Source organism: Zonotrichia leucophrys, chromosome Z, assembly GCF_028769735.1.
Source record: "Zonotrichia leucophrys gambelii isolate GWCS_2022_RI chromosome Z, RI_Zleu_2.0, whole genome shotgun sequence".
NCBI lineage: Eukaryota > Metazoa > Chordata > Aves > Passeriformes > Passerellidae > Zonotrichia > Zonotrichia leucophrys.
The window spans coordinates 15,057,890-15,075,675 of record NC_088200.1 but is presented as its reverse complement, the minus strand read 5'-3'; the positions used below and the strand labels follow the sequence as shown (position 1 = coordinate 15,075,675).

Genomic DNA, 17,786 nt, shown 5'->3' with positions numbered 1-17,786 from the left:
AATTTGAGTTGGCTTAATAAGCATTTGGGAGTGGCCTTCTTTTCCAGTACTTGATTTGCATGTGGTGAATTCATTTGTCCATAATTTATCTTCAGTTTTCAAAGGTGTCTTGGGGGCTATAGGAGGGAAGCTGCAATTTCTGTTGGACTTTACTGGATGTGTGGGGAGGTCTTCTACAAGATCAGGTTGACTTTTTTGCAACAGATGCACTATGAATGTGAGGAAACAGGGACCAAGGTCCCTGCGTTCAATGTCAAATTTTCCTTTCAGTCAATGAAATTATCTTCTGGAGGTCTCCTGTATTCTGAATTAAAGATGTGCTGGTTGGCAAGAAGATCATGTTTTCTGGCCTAGTTTTTCCATTTTTAGTCATATTGCTATTTCTTCTGTTTGCTTTGGTTATGTAGCTGTGAAAACACCTGTGTTATGTTAAATCTGGCTTAATTTCATGTTATGAAATCTGACTCTGTGGATACTCTGTGGATAGTAATTCAGGATTTCTAGAGTTTTCATTAGATTGTATAATTTAATTTAATTACATATAAATTGCTAGGAACGTACTTGCTTCCCTGATACTAATCTCGTTTAGCCGATCTGCTCTGCTATGAGAACTTTTTTTCCTCTCAAGTCTGGTAACTGCCAATGTATAGAATTTTGGAAAAAGAGTGTCAGAACACTTTCATAACCATGAACTTAAGAGCTATAATAAATAGTTAAGTAGGTCTTTTATTTCCTGTGAATCTTATGTTTCTACTTGGAACAACAGTTCAGTTACCCTGAAAAAGATGAAAAGTGATCCTTTTAAGTTTAGCAAAGGTGCTGCTCAATTCTCTGTGTTGCAGGAGGGATTGGAGCCTCCTGGGAGCAGGAGAGTGACAGTTTAGCTCCAAAATGGAGCAGATCTCCTTCCTAAGAAGGAGGAACAACCTGTCTGCTTGATTTCTCTACTTAAATCCCGTGAAAGATAATAGCTCAACACTTCTGTGTGTGCCCTTGGGAGGCTCCACACAGCCCTATGCTCCCTGGAATAACAGCTTTGGTTCTGTTCTGCAGCAGCTTGGGCACTTGTTTCTGAATATTGCATTTCCTCCTGGCCAGTTGCAATGCCTGAGACCTTTATTGCAGTTTCTGTAATTTTATCTGCTAGTATGACTTACAAAGAGAGACAACATTTAGGTGGTAAAGCACCTCAACTCTCTGAGGTTTATTGCAAGGATTAATTTGCCATTATTAATTATCTTCTTATGATTCTTTCCGAATTACATGTGAAAAACAATGATCTGAAATTCCATTTCTATAGCTTTCTTTCATAGAAAATTTATTTATAAGTGAATGAAAAAGTATGTGCTACTGTGTTGGTAATACCTGTTGATCATGCTTCAATGAATAAGTGTTTGAGAGAATTATAGTCAGTGCTACAGTTGAAACACTCTGTAAATGTAGTGAATAATCATAGTTTTGGTCCTTTTTTATAAGAAGATGTTTCTGCTTTATATAAAATGATGTTTGAAATAATTGTTTTTCAATATAAATATTGGGGATGTTTCTATTCTGTTTAAAGAGAAAAACAAATGGAAACTTTGATGAAGAGCTGTTACTTTTTGCAGGCCACTTTATATAAGATATATTGTTAGTTTTTAAAAAATCCACTAAAATTTACTATGTCGATAAAGTAATTTTTAATCAAACTTTGAACTTGATTGACACATTACCATGTGTTGAGCTTTTATTTCTTAATATGGGCATGACTTTCTCTGTTGCCTTTTAACTGGTGAGGGTTTATCACCAAAATGAGTATTTCCACTGACTTTATTAGATTATAAATATGCTGTGCAATTAAAGCATTGCCAGTTTTATACACATTATTGTTTTTTATTAATTCTCTTGGTCATAAGTATACTAATGAAAGAGCCATTTGCAAGATTACAAAAACCCTCCTTCTCGTAGTTCTGTGATGGGTAAATAAGGATCAGTCTACTAACTCTTCCCAGAAAAAACTGAGTTCAGAGAGCTGCTCTTGGGACTCCCAGCTGTTGCTAAACAAATAGAGGAAGGCACTGTTTCCAGAACAGTGGTGCTGCTCACCTCTCAGCACATTAATGCCAGCGCTCCAGAGGTGCTGCTGGGACATTTGGTCTGCCATGATCCTTCTTTTATTAGTGGCTATTGAAACTGCATTTCAGACCATAATACTGGCAAAGACAAATGTGTTGGTGCCTTCAAATGCACCAGGAAATTATTTGTCTTAATTTTCATTCAAAATGAGGTGTTTCCAGTCCTAGAATAACTAATACAGAGCTCTCCAACTGCTGTCATCCAGAAGAGGCAGCTGAACATTGCTGGATTTCACTAAGCTTGCCATTTAGGGATAATTTTTAGAGTATTATATACCAGGTTTCAGCTTTTAAGAATAGATTTTTAAGAGATTCCCGCCTCTTTTTTTTTCCTGCTGTTACATTGGTAAGTGTGGTTTGATCCTAGAGATGTACATTTGTGATTTAATGTGGATCAGTTCTGAATTAGTATTTCTGGTTGTCTGAGATCTTACTTGAGCAGAGTGATTATTTTTTTCTTTAGTGAGCCTGTATGAATCTAATCTGAAAGCATTAAAGGGAAAAAAACCCAGGAAACATGAGTATCTAAGCCCATGAATATTGTATACTTTAAACTCATTATAATAAATTAGAGTGAGTATTGAATTCGAAGTATATTGTAATGGAAGTGCCTGTGAGCTATGGTGAAGAGTTGCTTCTGAATAAAAATTGAACTTTCTTCTATTATCTGTTTCTCTAAGCTATTCAATTTTGACATGGTTGGTAACAAAAGAATTTAAAAGGACGAGAAATACAGTTTTTTCCTTGTGGACGCTGTGCAATTGTTCTGCTGGTTGATACTGCTTTCCCTTGTGTGCTTCATTTGAAATTCACCCCAGGCTATATGAAAGCAAACTAGGCATCACAGATTGAGCTTTGCCATAGCTGCACAAGGCTTGTAATTAGAGTAACAGGTGTGTGGGTTTGGATGGCCAAAGTGTGGTATAAGAAAGATCTGCGTATGTTTTTGTTTACTGTAAATCCCCACGTCATTCTGTCTTCCCTAAGACCATGCTATCTTTATATATTCCTGATGTATGCTCAAGGTAGTGCTGTTACCAGAGGAGTTAGTGGTCACAATGTGCAGGAAAAACATATTTGAATTGTGGCTTTTTCATGTTACTGTATTAAACAAACATGCAGTAGACTACCCAAATACACAAAGTATTACATTAACTTAATAACTGTTACATTAATGATAGAAGTGAATGCTCTGGTGCTTGGTTTTTCTTCTTTAGGAATAACATGATAGTTTATTCAGCTGCTATTAGGACAGATTTTATTTGCCATGGGGATTTTCCACTACTACTTAGTTCTACCACTTACTACTCTTCTCTTAAAATATTAAAATATAAGGTATCTATTCATACTAGTGGAAAACAAAGTTCTTGTTCAACTGTGGCCATTCTGAGGCTAATATTAATAATTTATTTTCCCAGAGGCCAGTTTAGTATAGGATATTAGATTATGCTGTTCCTGAGCTTCAAATGGCAAATTGAGGTTTCTTCATATTAAATAAATAAAGGGAAATTACCTTTTTCTTTCTATGTTTGTATTTTCTTTTGAAAAGGCTGTTACAATGTTTCATCTTTATTTTTGCCTAATTGACATTTCCTTTAGCTTCCATTTTATGTCTGAAGATAGCACTGCCTGTATATCAACTGAATAGCATCAGGGATAACCCAGTATGATCAGTTAAGCATAGTTCTTGATATTAATGTTTTGAAGTGTGTGTTAAAATATTCAGTAAGACAAATATTTTCATTTTATTGTGAATTTTGCCTAGTGATCCCTATTCAGTATGTGCTTAAGTATCACCTTCCATGTGTTCTCCATAAAATGGGGAAAATATCCAGTCCTCTGAGCTTTCAATATTCCAGTTTTTCTAGGATGGTGATTTAAAATGTCATATACTGTTAAACTAAAGGTAGTAATAATTAAATTGGTTGGCATGTTATTGCAGAATTATTTTGTAAACCTAAGTATTTAAAAAATATAGTGTCAATATTGTCAGTAAGCTGTATTCGTGCATATATATGCGGTGATAGAATTCACTGATAACTGCTAATATAAGGGAAGCTGAAAATCCATTACTTTTCAGAATAGCTAGAAATTTATAATGTCTTATAGTTTTTCTTTCTGTTTGGTACATTTCACCTGTCAGTTTGCAATTGGAGGTTGGATATTTACCATTAGAAGGCAGATTCTTCATTCTGGTCAGCTGACTCTTGCATTTTTAAAGAACATTGAGCATTTATGCATAACTTATTTATGGCTTGAGGTCTTAGTCTCACAAAGAAGAACATGAAAAATCCTTGCTAAGGATCATATGTTGTGTACAAATATAAAGGGACAGAAATGTGCCCTTTTAAGGATAATATTTTGTAAGAAAGTGACCCTAAAGCTTAAACTTTTTGAGGTTCTTTTACCTTCTGTTAGTCCAGGGCTTTTCCTTCTGAGATTTCACAGCTTTCCTTTACATTGTTCCTGCCCTTCTAGATTTTACTGTACAAGTGGGTAAGATTGTGAGTGAGAGAAAAAATATTGGCAAAAAGAAAATTGGTTAAGAAGGAAATATTTTGTTCTTATTGCATAGGTAAAGTACATATTGCATAGGTAAGGTTGTATTACTTACTAGCTGATATTTCTGCTCTTACAGGTGTAAGTGAATAGCAATGAATCTGTTCCCTGAAATCTCAGATAATGGTCTGCTCTTTCTGCCAGGCTGAATTCCTGTTTGGATTCCAGGAATCATCAGAGAATCCAAAAAACTAACACAAAGCTCAAAATATTTCCAGATACTGTAACAAAATGTATGTGATGAATATAGCTACATGATCTCATCCTTTAGAAGTGCATCTATGGTATTCTAAGGGGGCAGTTGTTCTGTGTAAACCAACATGAAGTTATTCGAATTTAGTAACTATTTAATAGTTGGTATTTTATAGACAGTGAGGAGAAACATTAAGTATTAAAAGCTAATTATAAAAAGGCTTATATCAGAATAAATTCTCAAGTAGTAAACAATCTGTAGGAAATGCCAGAGAGATTTAGATTTTTTTTTTTTGTCACAGAAATTGCATAGTATGAAAAATATTTATTTCTTGCCATTGGAGTTGAATTAGTCTATTTCTCATGAGATATCCCTGATACAGAAAGCTCCCTCCTAAAAAATTAGTAACCTTTGCTAGGAATAAAGAAAATAAGGCTGAAAGAAGTTAAAGCAAATTTTCTTAGACTCTCTCATTCTGTTTAACAAACAGTAACATTTTAAATGTAACATTATTGTACTGTATTTGTTTTTATTTGCTGCAGTATCACTTTCTTGTTGATAAATATTAGGCATCTACAAATATTACTCAGTAAAATAATTTGAATAGTATTTTTAGTATAATAAATCTACTCACTGCATGAAAGCAACATGCTCTCTCTAATTAAAAAGCAAAAAGGAAAAAAATGAAAGTTACAGGCTGTTGAAATTGAAATAAAAATAACATGCTGTTTGTGTTAGTGGAAGCTGTAGTGCTGACCATAAAGTCACATAGCTCCTCTGGATAGTGTAAATAATATTTTCTCTCGTCTCATAATCCTGGTACAGTGGTGAGCAGTGAGTGAAATGTAATTACTTTCTAAGAAAGATGGGCTGCAGTATACCATTTGTGCAGTGGGCAAAGGAGGTATTAGTAGATGATGAACAATGAATTAGATGATAGGATAAGACAAAAGCAGAAGATTGAGGGAAGAGGAGAACGGGAAGAAGGCAGAGAACTACATCAGTTGCTTTAAAAATGAGGTTTAGGGTGCTCTTTGAGCACAAGTCATTGACCACAGCGTGTGTCAGTGTTTGCATAGGGAGGCTAAAACATGCTTTCATGCACCACTTTATTTTCTTTGGGGTGTAGATCTTTTCCTGGTTTCTTTCCTACAGCAGAAAATTCTAATTATTGTTTTTGAAAAGGAAAAATATGTATATCTAAGATACAATGCACTAAGATATTATGTATCACTTCAATATTTTCTTGGCTTCCTGATACTAATTCTTGACATTCCAAAGAGGAATATACCACAGTTGTCTCCGAGTGGTAACAAATTTCTTTTAATAAGAAATTTTTAGGCTCTATGTGGTAACAAACAATTAATTCCCAAATTGTTTTCCAGAGGAAAAAGTTATTTCTCTTTTATGTGTTTTGTAAATATACATACACACAAATATGTATATATATGCTTACTGGGTTACTCCTATTTTGTGGATTTGACAAAATAGTAATCCACTATTTTTACGATAGCACTAATGGTAATATACTTTACGTGGTTTTTATCACTGTCTCAGGAGGTTTTTCAGAAGTGCCTGCAACCTTTTATGGTGCTGTAGTTTTATCACTGATGTATCATATTCAGCATTGTTATCTGGCTGTGTATGTAGTGAAAAAGATGAAAGAAGGACATGTGATGGGTTTTAGTGTGTATTCATGAAATAACTTGGTTTTAAAGTTTATGGAACTGGAAAACTTCATGGCATGTAGGTCTACACATCAAATCATATAGAGAGGGCTGTTTTCTAGATCTTTTTGTAAAATCAGGACTTTTTCTTATAAAGGTAAGAGAAACTTATGCCTGTTAAGCTAGGTTCAAAGGTAAATTCAGTTCCAGTAGGTACTGCTCACAAAAAATGTTGTGATCAAATTTAAACTGTCTGAAAGAAATTGCACTTGCTGAGGATGAGTACTATAAAACACACAGAAAGCTTAGTGCATGTTTTGTTCATTTTTTGCCATTGTTCTGTTGTTCTCAGCCTCTTTCCTCCTCATTCAGCAAAACTGTAGTGCATGGATACACTTTTATGAAGCAGTATTTTATCACTGTGAGTTTTTATTCAAATAAGGAGTTACTCTTTGTCAAAGGCTATTTCAAAATCCTTATGCAAGGTAGTAAACAGCAAGGGAGAGCATACTGGCATGTTAACTGGTTTGGAAGGTAGATGGAGATCATCAGGGTACGTGGAACTGTGAGAATTTTTCAGTCAATGTTGCTGTATTTAAAGGCTGACAGATTTCAGCTGAGTCATTCAAGCCAGACATAAAAAGCTCCTGGCAATGATGGATGTCAGATACTTCATCAAGTGTTCTGGCTGCTGGGAAATAAAAATAGATGAGTGGAATAAGGGCCAAGCCCCAGTTTTAAAAAAAACCTCAAACTATATGTAGGAGTTAGCATGCTGTAAGTAAAAATACCTGATTTGAAATGTTTCTGCTTTGGAATAGTTTTGATTTAGGAGATCAGTAAGATAGTTAGCCTGCATGTGCTCAGAAGAAAGGGTTTGAACTTTACTGCTCCGAATATTGCATCTTAGTAGTTAGTTGGTAATAAGCACCTCCAGGCCTATCCACAAACTAATTAATTGACTGTCCTTTCTGCTTGGTATCTTAGACCTCTCTGACTTCTCATCTGCTTCCAGGAAGCCACCCTTCCTGCCCTCCTTTGCAGACCATGCTCTCTTGTATGAGATTATCTGGACTAGTTTCTTACTCTTCTTCACGGTCATGCAAAATCCCACTCCCTCGTCATGAAAATTCTGAGTATCCCAAATGAAGGGCAAAATTGAGATGACAGGGTCTCCCATGCTGCTATTGTCTTTTTTTGGCAGAACTCAAGTATAAAATATTAGTTTTGTGGTTATAAATATTTATATCTACCCTCATTGTTTTTTAATAGATATTTATTTCAAAGGAGTTATTAAACTTCTGTACATATTATTAATCTTCTATAACACAGCTGGACTTATGTTGTAAATTGAAACCAGTTGTTTTTAGTTTTGTAAGTCAATGAGCATCTCTAACCACAAGAGAGCATTATGACCTTCAGATAGAGTCAGGTAGACAGAACTCTTAAAAATAAGACTGTAAAAGTCATGGAAGATTTTTCTATGTCAAATATAAAGACCTTAAGCAGGCAGTTTCTGCTTCTTTTAACTATCAAGGAGCTATTAAATTTAAGTGCTTCAGTTCCCTTTTGGGGAGTATTTTACAGTAACTTATATGGAGTTTGGTAATCTCTTAGATTTGACAGTGGGCCAGTATTTTTCTCTGACGGTTTTAACCTATTCTTTAAAATTGCACATTTCACCTCTGCTGATGTTCCAAGCCCCTTGCAGATGTCTGAACCTGGAGCTGGGCTCTGATGTGCTGCTCACACCAGCCTGGGTTAGGAGAAGGGGAAAACTGGTACTCTCTAGGGAAGCCTGCAGTTGAGGAAACCAAAATTTGTGTGATAGGTTTGCTACACACAGTGTGGGGCCACATTTGACATGTGAAACTACCTGTAACCACAAATAAATACCTGAAGCTGCCTGATGGAAATCTGAGGAGACTCAGCAGCAGCTGTGTCTTTCTAACTTCATGGGAATCTACCTGTACTCGACTGGCAACACTTGTAACCCTTTTCTGTGCAGAAATTAGTAGTTTGTGTCATTGCATTTGGAATTTTGTTGTTTCTCCAATTATGTGATTGGTTGAAAAAGTCACCGTTTCATATGATAAAATGAACAAATGCACTAGGCCAGGAAATTAATAATTCTTTGGGTCTCTCCCTCTTTGACCACTACCTTTTTGTTGTGTACTTACTTTAGTTGTGTACTTACTTATGCCTGATACTAACAATAGATTCCAGGGCATCTGACAATTCTAATGTTTACTGAAAGTCAGTAAAAAGTTGGGTTCATTTACTTAATCCATCCCTTTGAAACAGACACTGGTCTGTACATCTGTCGAACTTTTTTTGGTTTATTGAGCAACTTCATTAATAAAATAGAATTTCTTACTTTTCCTAGACAGATTTCTCACAGTCTAGTAGATAATGAGCTTTTATTTTTCTGATGCTCAATTTAATTCCTTTACTCTTATTTAATTGGAATCCATATCTTTTTAGGCTCTCTTTTTTTCTATATGATTGCCTAGTAGTATTTTTTTTTTACTGAATGTTTGTATTTAGGCTTAATTTTTTAAAATATAATAGTTCCTGTTTTACAGGCTATGTCTAACACTTATCCCAACAGATACGTTTCGTCCCTCTCTCCCCCTCTTTCTCCTTCTTTCCTTTCCTCCTTTTTATTTATTTGCCCTTATTTTGCTTGCAGCTGCTCTTAATTTGATATTATCTGGAAATGTAATTAAATTCCTGTTTGATTTTTCCCTCAGATCATGAACAAAGCTGCTAAATGAAAACAGGCAACTCTAATTTATTGCCCTATATTATATCACCTGCTAAGATATTTCTTACCCATGATTTTTTAAGCAGGAAAATTTTAAATGTTTATCAGTTGACTAGCTGGACTTCAGTTATTTTATAACGTTTGCCCACAATAAATGCTAAAATGAATGTAACATTAAATGGCAAAGAGGATCCTGTCTTCCTAAAGTATAATGGCAGAATAGTTTTTCCTGCAGAAATATTTCAGAATAATCGCCAGGTGCAGTAAATCCGTAGCTTTGCAATAGCTTTCTAATAGTTTTCTCTTCCTGTCTTACATTAAGCACAGGAAAGTGTTTTCTGCACCTCCAACAAACTTTGAATCCTGGTAGGACAAGGAACATTCAGATCTGTAGGGAGTCAACCCTATATAGGAGTGAACATGCTTCCACAGAGAGCAACCAGAGGCAGAGGAGCTATTTCTAAATACAGAACTCTGGATTTTCCGGGGCAGGGACATTCTTGTAACAAGCAAATGACTTTTGCTATCAGATAGCATAAGGTTTTAAGAGAAGAAAAAGGATAGAGTTCAGTACGTGATGAACTTGGAGCCCCTGTACTTACTAACATCTCTTCCTCTACTCAGCCCAGCTGTGAAATTCTACCATGGTGAATATGATTGTGACGTGTGAGTTCATCCAGTTCCCAAAAGCTGTGGAAATCCTATCCTGGCTCCAGCTATCAATATGAGATGTAATCATGATCCTTAATCAGCACTGTCATCTCCTTTTTTTCTTCAACATCTCCCGCTTTGAGTATCCCACTATAATTCCATGAAAATTCCATCACTTATTTCTTTTTCTTGTGATGAAAAAAGTGCAGAATATTTTCTTTCACATAAAAGTTTTATTTTTGAGTGGGAAAACTATTGTGGATTTTAAGTAATAGAGACAAAAAACCAGGAGAGAGGTACAGTTTATTTACTGTCTTGTTAATTTACAGGAAGTTAATAGGTAATTTTATTCCTCTCAATTTCTATATATATAATTCTCTGCAATGTGTTAGTCACCTGAATTTCTTTTGTATTTCTCTAAGCTAACTGTGGATCTTACTTAGCTGTCTAAGACAATTAGTAAATTATTCCTCATCTTTATTTTCATTCATCCTTTTTTATTTTAGTTACAAAACAGGCTATTTTTAATTTACTGAAATATTTGTATTTGTTGGTAATCCTTGATTAAAGGTAGAGAAATATTGTAAAGCACAAATTAGAATTTTTTTCTCTGACTGGAAAATTATGAATTAGTGGGTTATTACTGTACATCTTTGTCAATGGTTTCCATTATTAAGAATGCTTAGCTGGCATAAGTAACCTGTGCCATTCATCTAAATTCTTTTTTCCCTAAATAAGGAATGTTCCCCAGATGAATAATTGCCTTAAAATATGGCTGACTTTCCTTCCTTTGCTATTGGCTTTCTTTGTGAGTGTCTCCTAAAAATGCAGGACATTTTATTTTTGCTTTCTAGCCACTCTGGTTAGGACTGCAGCATAATCCTCTTGTCTAACAATGCTTGATTTTGCTAATTCTTTGTTCTGTCTTTTCCTCCTCATTTCTAATTAGACCTAATGTATTTGGTTTCTCTCTTATTCCTTGTGTATTATTTTCATGAATATGTAGTGGCTTGTACCTTAATTATGCTGGATGCTTCATTTCTTTGTAGCCTGATTATTACCTTTACCTTTTTTTACCTTCATTAACAAAGTGTTTCAGGATCTGATTCATATAAAATACTTTATCTACTGAAAAATCATGCTTGTCTGTTACTTTTAAAATCTTAAATGATGCCTCTTTGTTGTAGGAACAAAAATAAATTTAAGTGATGGAAATGCATGGAGAGATAACTTAAACTACAGCTACTGTTGCATGCCACATTATTGATTCTGGCTGTTGAAAAAGCAATAGAGTTGCTACTCTACCTGTCTCAGATGAACTTTGATATTCACCTGCGGCGAGTACTTAAATGTACCCTGAGAAGACTTTGAAATATTTCCTGTTTCATTAGGACTTAAAGGCCCTGCAAATACTGTATCATTGTGCTATTTTATTTCATTCTAGTGAAAAAAGGTGGGAAAAAAGTGACCCATATTATAATCATGCTTTTGAATTTCTTGATTTCTTGCACACTTGCAGTGTTTTTCAATTCCACATGCTCTGCTTTGCATTATTAGTCATTTGAACTTCATATATTGTGATATTAACACTAGAAAATGGCTTTATTTAGTAGAATGAAAAGTTTATTTTCTAAAAACCTTAATCATCAGAAAAGTCAGTGATAGAAGCTACTCTGCTTTAGACATTTTCTTTTAATCCAACATGCAGCCTTTTCTATCTCTGATACCTTATGAGCAAGGGAATGTGAGCCGTGACCATATCTGATCTGGCTCTTTGGATGATTACAGTTTTATAAACAAGTTAAACCAGAGTTTAATGCTTCTGTGCAGAGATATCAATTACATTTTTACATTATATTATATAATAAGATATAATAATAGAAATATTGTAGAATTAGTAGAATAAGGAAGAGATTAATTCAAAACTAGATTCAGAATTAAGAACTAAATTGAGTGATCCTTCTGGTCTAAAAGGGCAAGGACACTCATTGTAACAAGACTTGTGTTATCACATATGTTGAATAAAGCCATGATACTATATTAAAAAATGTTCCTGTTAGCAAAATGTTGTGCTCTACTGTTGTGTTTCATTTTAGTTGCTTCTGTGAATGATACAGTGTAAATTTTTGCTTGAAAATGGTATTTTTCTTCCTATGAATAATACAATATACTTATATAACTGGTTATGGAAATGGATGGCATTGTGATTGTAATTTAAGTCCACTGTAATTTTATCAAGCACAAAATGTAAACTTGTGTTCTGGTACATCTTGGATAATTAATTTTTGGAGACTTAGTTTCCCCTGTAATTCAGTTAATATCAAAGAGACTTTCCAGGACTGTTACAAGCCTTACACATTTCCTAAATGTCATTATGTCCTGTAATGCTTCTCTTGATATCCAATAGCTTAGGAATGGTTGCATGGAACCCAGCAGGGATGTTTATTCCCATGTCTGTTCTCTCATTAAGGATTTCTAGACTGTATATTTAATTCTCGAGTCACTCTAATATTGTAGGATCTCCATGAAGTTGCCTGTCTTCCTCTCTGATTACTGTCCAGACACTTTGTTTTTCACTAAAATGGGCACACAAAAGAAATTGGATTGCAAATCTTTGTTTCAAGATATAGCACAAAGTAAAAAAAAGGACATTTTGTTCAGCATATTACATATAATCAGCAGTGCACAGGAAAGAATTGGTTATAAAAATCTGCAGTGATATCAATGCTTAGACTGTTAAAGACCAAAATGACTGTGATGTCATTTTCATCAAAATAACTGTTCAGAAGAATACAGGCAATAACTATTAAGTTCTAAAACAGTTGAGAAACAATGCAGATAAAAACCATTTAGATGGTACTGATAGGAATGTTTCTGTTCCAGGAGCAGGCATTGTGAAGACAACCTTCAAAATAGGAAAAAGCGGGGAGGAATAGATGATGCAACAATTTATTGCTTCATTTCCGTTTTCATAGTCTACTGCTTTGATTCACCTCAGAAACTGCTCATTGTCTACTATTCCCTTCTTTATCTTTCTTAAAATTGCTGGTATAGAAAACTTGCCCTGCTAGGAAAATGGAGGGCGCATTTTTGGTAGCAGTAGCCTACCAAAAAATCCTCAAAGATAAAAGTTTTCTAATGTGTCAGTAGATCTGTACAGTCCCTTGAGTCATATCTGGGTGGGAGACAGTAAATGAGTTGACAGTTGTGTTCAGCTACTGAATACAATTTTTTGGGGGTTGTTTTGTTACTTTTCCTCCTTTTGAGTTCCTTTTGCAAAATTTTTAAGTCTTTTGCTTAAGTGCAAAGTGCTTTATAAAGAGTAATTGACGTCCACCAATGCTGTGAGGTGGTTGAAGTTGCTTATTTATAGTTGAGAGGAACTGAGCAATATCCGAAACTGGATGGCAAGCCGAGCACCTGACATTATTGAGAAATCACTACTGTATCCACTGTATCCAACTTGGAGTTTCTCTGGTTTGCCAGCACCGTTCATCAGTGGAGATGAAGATGGACTTGCATTATATATGAGGAGCTGAGAGCAGTTATTGGCATTGTAGTTAATATGGCTCCAGTATTTTCATAATAACTAAAATAATGTAAAGAAATAATTAAATTGAAGTTAAAAGGGGGAAGAAAATACTGAATTCATGGAAGGATGTTCTTCTAACCCTCTAATGTTTTCCCAGTCTGTTACTAGGCACGTGTTATTTGTTGTACCCTCCACATACAGCAAAATTAGCATATCAGGAAAGTTCTGAAATAGATTTAGGCACGACTGTATTTTGATTTAGACATTATTGGAAATTGCGTCAGGTGTTTGAAGGTGAGGTATCTTACAGTTCACAAAAAGCCAGCAATTTATCTTGTACTTTCACTTCCCACCCCTTTTTTTGTGTTTAGGTAATAGACCATTTTCATTGAATTTAATGTGCAGAGGAGATAAACCGATCCTGTTCACTAATTAATTACTTGCTTTTATCACCTTAGAGTATTTTAACTGCATAATCCAGGGATGGAATATAAAATGACTAATTAGTTCAGTGAGGCAGTCTGTGCTGCTGATTTAGTAATGAGGAGTTTGCTCTCTAGTTTTGATTTGCTTTAACACGTGGAATTCCATTGCAATGCTAGGTAGTACTTTCTCTGCAGATCCTGTGGGGTGTGGAGGGGAAGAGGGGAGGGAGTGTAAGAATGTCCTTAGAGAGAAGGCTTTAGTAGGTTTATGTCTTTACTGACAGATGTGAATCCAGGTGGTAACAGCTCCCAGCACAGAGCTCTACTTCCTCCTTGAACTGGCTGTTGGATTTTTAGCCAAAGTCCTATGACCTCTCTCTTAAAGTTTCAGCAGATTTGACCCATATTGCCATCCCTAGGAGATGTCCTGTTTGTACTTACAGGAACTGCAGAGCAATGCTTAAAAAGGAAATTTCCAAATTACTTGCTGGTTTTTACTTGCTAGTAGCTGGGAGGAAGAAACTTTGTTTCTAGCAGTACTAGGAGTTTATATAATCTTGATGTTAAATAGTGAGAGTCAGCTTCTCTTTTACTAAGGAGCTTACTCTATAGCAGTTCAGTGTAATATGTGCCCAATTTGTAGAACTTTCACAATGTAAATAAAGAATATTTTCTTGCTTTCTGTGTTAAAGATAAATACTGATTTTATGAAATTACTGCTTTAAGTAGCAAATGCTTTATGAGAAAAAAAAATTCCTAAACAGAGAGACCAATTTTCATAGAATTATCTCTGTGTTTCTTCAGGATGTTGGCTTTAGAGAGCATTAGGGAGAAGGAAGAGAAAGCAAGCAGAATACACTGGTTTTTCAGAGGCAAGAAGACAAATAGACTGTAGTTGATTTTCGTGGAGTTTTTTTTGTTTGGGGGGCTGGTGTGCTGGAGTTTTGTTGTCATTATTTTTTGGGGATTTGTTGTTCATGTGTTTGATTTGGTTTGGTTTTTAATGTTCATGTAGAAAGAGTCATGATTTACTATGAAAACTTAACACTGATGAAATCTTTAATGTTGACATCTCATAGTTAATTTTGGTCATCAGACCTCTGTATTTATATTTTCATGTTTCCCCCAACTCATGTTGTTTATCTTAAAAATGGAGTAGAACTCCACTGTGGATTTCTTATGGAAGGTTAAGGAGTAAAGGGTCTTTATAAACCCCTTAAAATTATTATACTAGAACGCCTATCTGTAGAAAATAGAAATTAATTATAATTATGGAAACTGAAAGAAAATTAATGTCGTAATTTATTATTTTAAAGTAATGGGAGTAATAGTTGCTGTTGCCATTTTTTTGCCAGATTCTGGCTATAAATTCTGTAATAAATCTTGTTGACTGAAAGCATCTTCTGTATTTTTCTCTTATGTCTAGACTGAAAAATAACATCCTTTTTAAGGAAGCTGTCAGACATAATGAAGAACAGTGAAGAATTTATTTGAAAAATACTGAAAAATCTTAACCAAACCCTCAGAATAATAGTAAAAAAAACCCGACAAAAGCTGAGGTACCCACAGCTTTCAGTGTAACTGTTTAAAAAATGTTTTTAAGTGTGCAAATACATATAAAAATTATCCATAAAATTAAGCAACAAATCACTGAGGATATGAAGCAGATGTAAAATGACAGTGGAAATACTAAGAAGGTAATATAACTTTGTGACATTTATATGCTTGAGGAATGAAATTATCACATCTAAAGTATTTTCTAAGTAAGTAGTAGAGTGAGCATATCATACTCAGGATGTTAGAAGAAGGCAAATTTGCTTATGTCAGAAATAAATACATGAAGTGCGCACAAGACTTTATTAACAGAAATTATGTATTGAAAGTAATACAGAGTATTATAGCATTTAAAATGGGAGAGTTTTAGCTAAAATTGGAAAAAGGCATTAATACTGTGAGACTCAAAACATGCAAACATTTGATTTCTTTTTTGAGGTGTTAATTTACATGTATCCTGAACAGAGTGTCACAATTTTTATGAACTTCTACGAATGCCAGTTGATTTTCATGGAAGTGTTTTAGTCAATTTTCAGTAGGGATGAAAAGCTTTTTCTCTAGTTGATTCTGAATGAAAAAGAAAACTCATATATATCTCTATGTACAAAGCTGACAAAAATTATGCAAACTGAGTGTAATCTTTGTTTATAAGCACCATACTGTGCATATTATTTACTATCCACTTTCCCAAATAATCAGACTTATGCATGAGGAATAAACCTAAGTCAGCTCAGTATATAGATTTTTCTTCACTTGACTCAATATTTTTAAATGCTATGTCATACTTCAGGTAGGGGGATGACTGCACTTTCAATTAACTATAAATTTTCTTTGAGATACAACCTCATTACTTTCCACTCCTTATGTGCATCAGTTGCAAAATCTAGACTATATTGAGTAACATGATGAAAAACCTAATTACTGAAGTATGATTGGAACCTAAGTCATAAATTCTTGAAGTTCTTGGTGATACTTTTTACACACTTGAGTATAAACAATAACAATTTGATTTTGTTTTGCAGCTCGCTTGCTTTAACCAATATTGCTGTATGTAATGATACTGCATGCTAATATCAAGCTATGTAAAACAGTGCACACTGAGCTGTTTTATGCATTTGTGCGCATCTTCAGCTGGTGCCTCTGAGTTCAGATTTGTTTGTAGTGATCTGTCTTCTTGAATCAAACTATTAACTTCGTTTCTGTCACTCAAGCTCTAGAGCTATTAATGTTTTAGGGCAGAAAAGCTGTGTGGGTCAAATATGTTAAAATTCTTAAATCAAGTTATGATATTTAGGGTCGTACCTAGGCTCTGTCTACATATTGAATAACATAACCCAGTATCAATATGGATGAGCTGATTAAAGCCAGATGTATGAGCTTCAGCATCCTTAAATATGGCTCAAGACTTTTATTTTGGGTTAAGCGTAGTTCAGTCCTTTGTCATTACCGTGGGTAATGCTGGAAGCTGTTTGCCACTGGTTCAAACCTTTCTGCATTAGCTGTAGAAACAAATTCCTTGGAAAGAAAATTCTGTCACTAGAAAAACAAATTTCGTGCCTATCATGAGCAGAATTCTAAGTTAGTTTCTTCCAAGAGCAATGTAGTTTGCATGCACCAAATTCATCCTTCAAAAACCAATGAATGTGCATTAAGTGCTCAAGGGATTCACTTCAGAACTATATTACAGGTCCAATTCAAAATATCAAAGTTAATACAGTTTTTCCGGAATATTCATGTAAGCCATTTGTGAGCATATTAGCTATTTAGGTCAGCAAAACCACAGTAAGATTAGTTTAAAAAAATATTTTGTCCATGATGTTCATAATGGTATGGAATTAATCCTCTTGCTTGGCATGTCTCTCCCTTTTTATTACATTACCATGGGAATAAGAATATATATTTTATTATGTTGTATTCTAATAAACTGTGAAACACTGAAATGTAACATACATATAGTATGTTGATAATATATTATTAACATATAGAGAAGTCACAGTAGGTCTTTTATCAGGTATTACTGCATGTCTTCTGATCTAAAAAATAAAAAAAAATTGAGGTGAAGGGAAGGAGTTGACTTTCTGAGCTTCTCATCCATCACTGAGCCAAAATTTCTTTTCTATGCTGAGTAGCTTTAACTTTTGATAAAAACTCTAACGGGCAGAGGGAAGATGGAGCGGTTTCTCAGGTTTCTCACTGAAACACTTCCTGAACACATTTCAGAATGCTTCTTCAAATTCTGTTTCATTTTACATAGGATCCAGTTCATTAATCTGGGATTTATTTTTGTGGAGGAGTAAATGGAGGGCAGTTGTGGTGGGTTGACT

The 17,786-nt window shown here is 34.5% G+C and overlaps 1 protein-coding gene across 4 annotated transcripts in view; it reads left to right on the top strand.

The window, feature by feature from the left end:
* FER (FER tyrosine kinase) overlaps positions 1–17,786 on the top strand; it is a 158,201-nt gene that overhangs the window by 124,474 nt on the left and 15,941 nt on the right. The window contains exon 18 of one of the 4 annotated variants that reach the window (XM_064735468.1): positions 11,139–11,372. The exons of the other annotated variants lie outside the window; for them this stretch is intronic. Within the exon in view, the coding sequence (XP_064591538.1) occupies positions 11,139–11,160 (22 nt within the window). The 3' untranslated portion in view covers positions 11,161–11,372. Of the gene's footprint in view, positions 1–11,138; positions 11,373–17,786 lie in introns of those variants that run through there. 4 annotated transcript variants of the gene reach the window in all.